At 42.3% G+C, this 10,870-nt stretch overlaps 1 protein-coding gene across 1 annotated transcript; it reads left to right on the top strand.

The window, feature by feature from the left end:
• The first annotated feature begins 6,898 nt into the window (after positions 1-6,898).
• LOC142777215 (uncharacterized) lies at positions 6,899-9,249 on the top strand. The gene is made up of 2 exons (XM_075881538.1): positions 6,899-7,189; positions 8,989-9,249. Exons 1-2 carry the CDS (start codon positions 6,998-7,000, stop codon positions 9,187-9,189), a joined length of 393 nt encoding a protein of 130 aa, XP_075737653.1. The 5' UTR covers positions 6,899-6,997; the 3' UTR covers positions 9,190-9,249.
• The last annotated feature ends 1,621 nt before the right edge of the window (positions 9,250-10,870 follow it).

Below are 10,870 nucleotides of genomic sequence, written 5' to 3'. Positions count from 1 at the left end.
CCGTACTAGAGTGCATTAAACCACATGCAGCTATCTTCTGAGAGTTCGAATAGTGTGCTTATGCAAAACTGGTAAGTGACACTGATACATGCAAGAACTTATTACCTGTGTGATAAGATTTGGAAGTGGCAAGAACAACAGAATTAAGAAAAGGATCTATTGAAACAGAGAAAAAGGAATATTTTTTGTCATGAACCAATACAGCAGTATTAAAGTGATAATGCCTGGTATAAAGTGACAATGCGGTGCTACCTGCCGTGGAGTATTTGCAGCAAAGTTTAGACGCACAGATAAAACAGGAATACGAAGACACTGCTAACTACTGGCGTTTATTAAAGCCTCTACAGATTATATGGCTGGTGTTATCTCCAGGTAAAGACTGCTGGTCAAATATTGGAAAAGTGAAAAAGCATTTACACCATAGCAGGGAACTTATCATGAAGGTAGTTGATTCTTTTAAGGTGAAGCTTCATTAAAAAGTTGTGTTCTTTCTTTTCAGTTCTGTTTGAAGTTTGCCGGGTAAGAGCTAATTTGATGCCACTTCCACCTTAAAAGGAACAGAGTTGATACCTTAATGTTGTTAATGAAATAGAATCAATATTTTTTTTAATTGTAAATAAACCTTACAATTTATTTCAGCAGAAGCTTTTACATTCACTAAAGGTATGCCTTTCTTGCACCCTCTCAAGTCTATGTGCTTTGGTCGTTACTAGCTTATAAATAGTAAAATGGTTTACATGATGGGTTGCAATAGTGCCAACTTTTGTATACTAAGTTGGAAATCTTTTGTTCTTTTCAGAGAGAACTGAAATATTACAGGCAAATAATTGGCTCAGGTGATTGGTGTCAAGATGTTTTTGGAGCTCATATATACTTCCTTTTATATTTTGTTGCATATATTTGATTTAGCACACTCCTTATGAACATGTTGTTTTTTAAAGTTCTGTTAGTGTTATATCTGGGATAATATTATTCACAGTGCAGCAGAGGGCACATAAATAGTTATGAAAAGTGTGGTTTTTAAGTAATCTCATGGACTAAATCCAAATACAATACAGTGAATTCCATGATAAATGGAGATCAATTTCATGTGAAAGATTTATTGGCAAGCTGTCTTGGCTGCATTTTTTTTTACTCCTTGAGTCAATTGTTACTAAGTTGATATATATTTTTATCTAAACTTAGGAGCTGTCAGCATATCAAGGGCTTACCAGATATGTCAATCGCACTGATGCCTCAGGAGTAGCTGATTGTACAATATTGTGCCTGCACTCACATCTGTGAGTGCAGGCATCGAAATCAGGTTTATCGAAATCAGGTGCTGCTATGATGTGCATATCATAATATCTGCCAAGTAAAACATATATATATATATATATATATATATATATATATATATATATATATATATATATATAATATTACATTGTTTTAAACAAGGATAGCCAATATTGCAAACACACTTGACACTGCTTCAATACGATGCCTGATTAGCCTTTTCTGGGGCATTTACAACCACTATTGTGGCTATGTACACCACCTTGAATTCCAAGGTTCAAATGCAGCCACAACTGATATTTACTGTATCTTTTCATTGAAATTATTCGCTCAGTTGTAAAGCTGCAAATATTGGCAACAGATGTACTGTTGCACTGTCTCTTTAATGCTTACTCAGAGATTTTCAGAGGGAATTCTTGCTGTTCCTGAGTTAACATAGGCAGTGAATATCATGTGGGTCATACCCACATCCCACAGGCAGTAGTGCGCAGGTATGCACACACCTGACTGACGACAAAGGTTTGACATTGTGTTAGACAAGCATGTCATATTATTCATGTCAAAGGGTTATGACACAGCAGTTACAATGTCACACTATTTATTTTCTTCCAGGTGCTGCTTCTATTGATCTTGGGCCACATGTCGCCTCTCATGTCAGTGCCACTATGACTGCTCATGCCACAGGCACCTTGGTGACCTGATGTTGCAGAAATTTGTGTCACCGCTTCACCAGGAAAATATCAAGCGCCATCGTTTTCACTGCCACCTCCACTGCTAATTCTGGACCGTTCTGCGTTCAGTCCAGCAGCATGGAACAGTGACAGGTGATCAAGCAGCTCATAAGCACACCCATATTTTCGTTGCATGAGGCTATAGCACTACAGCTAAAATTTCATACTTATTGTCAATTTTCTTTCACGTTAGTGAATGTGAAACAAACCCGTACCTTGTACATGATGTTTACTTTGTTGTCATTATCTAGTTTGAAATTTTCTTTCGAAATTCCACGTTGAAAAAATAGGCTTCGAAAGATGACCTTCAAGACCCGCAGTTGTATATTCTGTGTTGAATTTTACACTGGCAACCTCAAGCCATAGTGAGTGCAAACATTAAGTGCTGGCCACCTAGCAAGAGTATTGCAAGCACCACTGGCACTTTGTTACTGTGTTTGACAGCATACCAAATTAGTCAGCTAAAACACAAAAAGTCAAAATAGCAATCACTAGGGCATTCAAGTTTTTGTTTGTCATTTTGCATTACTTCAGTAGGGTGAGTGGCAGTGCCATGAAGGAGTTCGTATAAAAATTCAGCAACTATACCTTTATTTCGAGAGTGCATGCTTAGGCCGCTTTTCAACTTGTAAGATCAGAACCATCATTACCAACTTGTATAACAATTAGGAAGTTTAATCTGTGATGAGTAGCAGCTTTCCTGTTGTAACGCAAGGCCTCTATCTGGAATTTCATAACATCATTTTCAAATGTGAGTGTGGCTTTTGTAAGTCTTTTCACGTGACACTAGACTTGCTGGTCTTTTTGATTGTATACATTTGTTACTTGACATGGGATCTCATTGATTCATTGTTTATATATCTTGATAGGGTTTTTCTCTACATATTTCACTAACAAAGCTCACTTCCTCACAGCTCACAGCTCATTTCCTCACTTGCGTCAAAGACTTTCTTTTGTGCAGACCTCTGCTTACATCTGTTAATAATGACAACTTTTCTTCTCCTTATGTGACATCTGCTGTATTCCAAGGAAGTGCGCTCAGTGGAGGCCTGTAGCCAGAGGGGCGCCCTAGAAGTTTTGCCCCCCCCTGCAAATTCGCATGTTGTGGGTTCTCGTACTTAGTATATGTAATGAAGAAAGTAATTTTTCATTACCATCAACTTGTGCCCCCCTCCTCTGAAGAACCATTCCTGGCTATGGGGCTGTCTCTTTATGAGCTCATTATTTCTTCTTGCTGATTCTTCATTATTTGTTTTTACCTCGCATTGTCTGCATGTGTATAAAATACAGGGTGTTTCAAGAAATGCGTCCGACATTGTTTAAAATTAGAGAATGAAGGTACTTGCGTGCTAGTTGTGGCATTGCCTTTCCTGTGACAAAAGGAATCTTGAGATAGGTACAAACATTATTGCGGCATTATTTACTGTAAATAAAACAATTACATTTTTATTAGTGGTAGTAGCTGGTCGATTCAAATGAGCAAATTCAACTCCTTTCTACGAAAAGTCTATAGCCACTTTGAAATTTTGGAAAAGCAGCCACTGATAATCACCGTAGAGTGATGCAACCTGCCTAATTTAGCTGTCTAAATGAAAACTGATGCACCAGACAGCACATCTACTATTAATTTCGACAATGCCCTCAATGGCGACACTGTTTCTCTAGCGGTTATCAACCGTTCATTTGCCCCGCCACGGTGGTCTAGTGGCTAAGGTACTCGGCTGCAGACCCGCTAATCGCGGGATCAAATCCCGGCTGTGGCGGCTGCATTTCCAATGGAGACGGAATTGATGTAGGCCCGTGTACTTAGATTTGGGTGCACGTTAAAGAACCTCAGGTGGTCGAAATTTCCGTAGCCCTCCACTACGGCGTCTTTCATAATCAAATAGTGGTTTTGGGACGTAAAACCCCACAAATCAATCAATCAAAACCGTTCATTTAGACACTTTGCTTTGTGGACGCTTATTGACGCTCACTTAATCTTCTCCCCCAATGCAAGAGAAACAGTGTCGCCATGAAGGGCATTGTCGAAGTGAATGGTAGATGCACTGTTTGGTGCATCAGTTTCGGTTTCGCCAGCTAAATTGAGGATAAGGCATCGCTCTGCAGTGATTACCAGTGGCCGCTTTTCCTAAATTTTAAACTGGCTATGGGCTATTTGTAGGAAGGGGTTCGATTTGCCCATTCGACCCAACCACCTATTAGCACTGGGTAAATATATAGTTGTGTTAATTTCTCTAATTACTTCCATAATTTCTATTTGTACCTGCCTGAAGGTAAGATAAAAGGTGTCAAACAACAATTGTTTTCTAAAGACGTTTTTGGAATGCACTCAATAAAGGACATTTTTGGCAAGGTAATGAAGTTATCTAACTTTAAAATAATGACATAATTATATATGTCAATTCTTTGAGGGCTTTTCATACGAGCAATATTAAATAAAGTTGCTACATTTGTATTTTTCCGGGAACATGGTAAGTTCCAAAGAGAAAAATAAAATATGTGCTTGTGGCCTGTCCACATGCAACAAATTAAAAATAATTCAGGCACTGATGTTATAGCAGATACTCTGAAAAAAATTGTGAGTGTCACTTTGTTTGAAATACCTTTGTATTCAGCATCAAAAACTTGCCTTGGTGGTCGAACTCTATATATGCACAAAATTTCATTTTAAACTCTATGAACACGGTAAATATAGGTAGAATTACTATAGAATATTATTTTTAAATTCTAAAAATACTTTTTCTTGAAGTATATCTCAGCACCAGCTTTTCGCCTACCTAACTAAAGCGACGCGACACACTCTCCAGGGCAGTCTTCAGCAGAATCCCACTGACCTGGAATACAGAGAGTGAATTTGGTGCTCTCTACACAGTAATTGAAATGGGAATAGGGTTATCGTTTGTATTCCATGGCCACCGGAGGGGTGCTACAAGAACTGGGTTTAGTGTTGTGACTTCCAGGTGAGCCATGCAGCTTTATAGATATAAAGTCAGACATCCTGCTTTCCTGAGGAGTTCTGCAAATGCTGTAGGTGTGTTTTATACACCTAATAAAAATATTTAGTCATGTTCAGTACATATGTCTTACAGCATGCCTGTAGCATTGATGCATTACACTGATAAATTCTATCGTAAAAGAACCATTTCTTATTTTTCCGGCTTTCAGGAGAGCACCCTGCTCCCTGAGACCCAAAGCCTGTCTAATGAATACAGAAACGTGAAAAAAACGAAAATAAGAACTGGTAGCCAAGGTCATAGTCTCGTTTATGTTGTGCATAAGGGATAATTGTGCGCTTTATACTTTTTAACGGTTTGATGGCTCATCTGCGAGTCATCACCTGTGGCGTAGCAAGGAAGACAGGAGGAGCTGCTTAACTCCCCCCCCCCCCCCCCCAGCAGAGTCAAGGTATTTTTTATCCTAAAGCCGTGGATTGTCCTTCGACCATAACCTGTTCGTGACCACCTAGTTTATCGATGACTCAGCCAAAGGCGCTAGTGTGAGTGACAGACAGACAGACGGATTCACGGTTACCGATAAAACCCTCCGAAGCTTCGCCCCACACATCATCATTCACTTCGTAGATATGCTGTGATTTTCTTAGTTCTGCTTGTGGATGCCGACATGCACACATACAAACACCCAAGAATGTACATAAAGTATGACTGAAGTCGCCTTCCCCTCACTCATCACTGCCAAGCGAAAAATATCTTTTTGCTAAGCTACTGGTCTCCACACTTTAGCGACATTCATTGCAGTGCACCTCTGTTGGCAATTGAATGCAGATGATAGCCCCATTCCAATTTTAATTTCTCGGCACCAACCTTGCCGCGTGTACTTCACGTCTGTAGAAGTCTGTTGAAAAAGGCTCTTGCGAGTGCTTCATGCCGCAGAGTTAAGTAGGGGTAAAGCTGGTGGAGATATATAATTTAATAAAAATAGTTCTTGAGCTTTAAAAATAATACCCTTTAGTAACTTCACCTATATTAAGGTAGTACGTAGAGCTTCAAAATGAAATGTGCATATTTTTGTCTGACCACCGAGGCCAGCTTTTTGATGCTAAATACAAAGCCTTTCCCAAAAAAAGAGAAATTCACAATTTTTTTAGACTATCTGCTAAACTTGAGACTAGCTGCAAGCCAGTGCCTTTAACAAAGCCTATTAGGAGTCTTGAAATAGATAAATAATTGTGCTCGCACTGTTTTTTGCTCTGTACTCGCCTAGTGTGGTTGTGCTGACCAAATGTTTTTTCTCTTTTTCTGAAAAAAAAAGTCTGCATAATACTGTTACAATAGGAAAATAACACAGGTGCTTTAGGTGTCTGGAAGTTATGATATTTCTTCTTCGTATTTTAAATTCAGATACAAAGCCACCGAAATAAAATAAATTTTTTGAAAATTTTTGTTCCCACAATTTGTACCATGTCTGTGCTGTATTTCATTTTATGATCATGGGAAAATAAAACTCGATATAAGTGAATAGAAAACTTGTCCTTGTTGGTTTTCAAACATTTATATTCACTTCGTAAATTTTTTAGCATGTGCAGGTGCAGTCAAATGTTCCCAGGTGACGCTGCCACAGAATTAGTTGAAAAAGGGGCCTGAGAAATTTTACATGACCTTGTATTGCAGAAGAAAGATCTGCTGATTACGTATGCCTTATGTTGAATCTAATGAAAAGACTTTTGTTATTTACGGACATGCAGCAATAGTATTATGAATAATGCGCAAGAAATGGCCCTACGGAGCAGGTGTTGTTCTGTAGCAGCCGTTACTTTATTTTTTCATTGCAGAGATCTCCGTGAAAGCTGAATATGCTGTACGTTTTATGTGTTTTCCGTGATCTCTGGTGTACTATTTTCTTTTTACGAAAGTGGTTGGCAGCACGTTACCTACGCCTTTTTACATAATCAATGGAAAATATTTTTGCAGCGTAGTCATTCCTTTGATTTTTTGAATTTCAGGTGGCGGAACATAACCGCACGCCAAATGACCGACGAGCTGCAGCGCAACGTCGGAGGCATCGCGTCACACATGGCCGTTCATCTGCCCAACCCCTGCGATAGGGACCACTGCCGACAAGACGCCATGCCTAGAGAATCACACTCTTTGAAACCACTGTGCACAACTTCCGTCACTGCGCTCCTGTTCCGGACCCAAGAAAAACCTCTGCAGAGTCAGGTAGTGTAGATTTTTCCATTTTTTAAATATTTTTGATAAATGCCGCTTATCTGCTATCATTTATAACTCAAATATTTTTCATTTATTATGCTGCAACTGTCATGTACAGATCTCCAGAGTCCACTATTTTTTTATCGTTTTCCGAAAGGCATATTTTTCAGGCTTTGGTCCCGCAGCCTTAGTGCTTGATGTAATTGAGCATATCAGTGAGAAGAATAAACAAAGCAAAAACAAATCTTGAAAAATAGAATCTAGAAACTAAGAGAGTGCTGCGCACTCTCTCTTTGGGAGAGTACTTTCTTGTCCCATATTTCACTCTCTTTTTCAGATTAAATCACCTCTTGCTGAGGCAGAGTTCAGTAATTCTCCCAGAACAGGTCAAATCACTCCCCCTCAACAGAGTAACATAACGCTGTCCAAAGCATAGTCGCATGACCCCACCGAAAAGAATAGCAGTACACCTCACGCATAAACAATAGCAGAACTTGGGCCGAAGTTGGGCTTTTTAGTTGTTTTTGACCAATTTCTTCGCATGCAGTTCGGAAACAATGGCATCAATAAATATGTGAGCTCTTCGAAAAAAAATAAAAAAATATGATCGATGAAGACTCCAACCGTCGAGCTGTAGACGTACACCCATTGCGAGCTCCCCACGCTATCCACAACACCCTTAACGAAAGAACGGTGGAATAGTGTATAATATTTTATGTCATATGTAATGTTTGTGATTTGCATTTTATTGTTTAGAAGTACAGATTTCAGTGTCCCAGCACTTCTCAAAACCAGCCGGACTGTCGCTAACATGTTTAACATGTTTATAGTATTTGTTTTGTGTTTCGTGACATTAGAACCACTATCCAAAACGTTTTTTTACAGTATAAAAATACAATTAGCACAATCGAATACATGAACGGCTTGTGCAATGACTCGCTAAGTGGTTAGTCATTTCTTCATTAGAAACATCTCGCTTCTGGAGTGTACGCTAAATAAATTACTTTTTTCGCCCCCTCAGACGTATATTTGGTCGTTCTTGTAAACGTTGTTGTTCACGTTCTACGACGAAAGCCACAATATTTTACTGTCGCCGTACCGTACGTTAGGCTCATGGCAGTATACCTCGTGTGCGATTGGCGTGGCGAAAACATGGAAATATAATAAGGAAAATATGTCATAGCTGTTTGCGTTAATTTTGAATTGTGACTGATTGAATAAGACAATATTCACTTAATTCATTACACAGATCCGAAGCAAAAAACGCGGATATTTCAAGTGGCTTCCAGTGCGCTGGGCCCGTCGCAGTGGTCTGGTGGCTGAGGTACTCGGCTGCTGACCCACAGGTCGCGGGATCAAATCCAGGCTGTGCCGTCTGCATTTCTGATGGAGGCGGAAATGTTGTAGGCTCGTGTGCTCAGATTTGGGTCCACATAAACAACCCCAGGTGGTCAAAATTTCCGGAGCCCTGCACTACGGGGTCTCTCATAATCAAATGGTGGTTATGCGACGTTAAAACCTACATATCAATCTATTCCAGTGCGCTGAAATTCACTGGTGCGTGCTGGAAATGCTGTTCTTTTTGTTATTCGTCTCTAACACCTCAACAAAATAATTCCAGTGAGTTTTAATGCATATATGTGTAGTTATAAGGTAGTGCTAATCACTCGCAATGTGCCGACGCATCTAAATGTAATCAAAAGCAGGAGTATACCCGCGTTTTACTCTCTCATGCCTGGCGAGTATATGTGCATTTCACTCTCTCAAAGAACGAATAGAAACAGCTCTTTCACTCTCTTTTTATACAGAGCCACAGCTCGAACATCGCAGAAGACGCTGCCACAATTCGCGTTCGTAAAAGCCGCCAAGCAAGTAGCAAGAAAGCCGCGCCATGGAACGCCGTCCTGCACGCGCCACGATGCTACGCCACGGGACCGGCACGAGACTCGAGGGGCAGAAGAAGAGACCGACGAAGTTGGAGCCAGCGAGCAAGAGGCATTCTTGGCTGACCATCTTTAGCTTTGAGTTTACGGGCACAAGTTCGCCCTAAATAAAGAGTTTATATAGTACCGGGTGCTATATTTATTCGTAACAATCTGGTGGAGGTGCTGGGTATGATTCCATGCCCACCACAGGCAAGGGAGAGAAGCCCAGATCCCACAAGATTGGAGCCAGCAGAATTGACACCTGTGCACCAACGCACGAGTCGCCGACTACGTGGTGAGCAGCCCGAGTTTGGCCCCCTAATTGACCCCTCAAGACCTGTCGAGACCTCAAGCACAAGCGTCACTGCGATGGCCACCCAGTCGATGCCATCTCCATCTCACCTCATTGTGGATTCGCCACGTACACCAGAGGTCTTCCACGGTGAGACCTTTGAAGATGCCGAGGACTGGCTTGAACGCTTCGAGCGCGTTGCACGATTGAATGGTTGGGACGAAGCCCGAAAACTTCGTTACGTTTACGTCGCCCTGCAAGATTCGGCACGTACGTGGTTTGAGAATCACGAAGCGTCCTTGCTGTCGTGGGACGACTTCCGATGAGAGCTCATCGCAACCTATCCGAACACGGACCGCAAAGAGAAGGCAGAGGCTGCTCTTCAGACAAGGAACCAACGGAATAACGAGAGCGTGGCCATGTACATAGAAGACATGTCGCGGCTCTTCCGCCGAGCCGACCAAAACATGGCCGAAGAGAAGAAGTTGCGGCACCTAATGCGCGGAGTCAAAGAAGAGATTTTCGCAGGCCTGGTGCGTAATCCACCGCGAACTGTGGCGGAGTTCCGGTCCGAGGCAACGACCATGGAAAGGACACTACAACAACGTGCGCGACTGTACAACAGAGACTTCAGCGTCTCTGCCGTCAGGGCGGAGTCAACAACCCTCCCCACCAACGTTGACGTCCTCCGGGAAATGGTGAGGGCTAGTGTTAAGAAGGAGCTCCAGAAACTGCAACTCCCCCAAAGTCCTCCAGCGATGCCCTCAATCGCGGACGTTGTACGTGAAGAAGTGCGGCAAGCAATTATTCAACCGCAGCCTCAGGTGCCACACCATACGCAACCGGAACCTCAGCCACAGCTGTCATACGCGCAAGTCGTACGGCAAGACATGAGACGCCCGAGCTTTGCACAAGCTCCCGTTATGCCACCGACCTTTCCTCGCAGTACGCCACCGCCGATGCCAGAAGCGAGACCCCGCACAAGTGATGTATGGCGCACGGCAGACCGGCGGCCCCTCTGCTACCACTGTGGGGAGGCAGGTCATCTTTATCGGACATGCCACTACCGTCGGGTCGGGCTACGTGGCTTCCCAGTGAATGCACCCTGCCCTCGTAATGGTGAGCGCCCTTACGAAATCGAAGAATATTTATCTTCGCGCTATGCATATCCAAACACTCAGCGACATGAATCGCGGTCGATTGCACCAATGCGCAATAGGTCGCCGAGTCCACACCCATCATCTACTTTCCCGAGGCGTCGTTCACCAAGCCCTCGACGGGGAAACTAGAACCAGCGACCTGTGGAGGCAGGGCCGCTGATTTTCGGAAAACTGAAAACCCTCCATCGCTAACCGGATCAGACGACGACACTGACACAATGACGGACAAGCGCAGTAATGGTGACGTGACATCCGAGCTACAAGTCAGAATCGACGACGTCGAAATCATAGCGTTAATAGACACAGGTGCAGA

Source organism: Rhipicephalus microplus, chromosome X (assembly GCF_043290135.1).
Source record: "Rhipicephalus microplus isolate Deutch F79 chromosome X, USDA_Rmic, whole genome shotgun sequence".
Classification (NCBI taxonomy): domain Eukaryota; kingdom Metazoa; phylum Arthropoda; class Arachnida; order Ixodida; family Ixodidae; genus Rhipicephalus; species Rhipicephalus microplus.
Note: the sequence above shows the minus strand (reverse complement) of the source record. Positions and strands in the feature narration are given on the sequence as shown.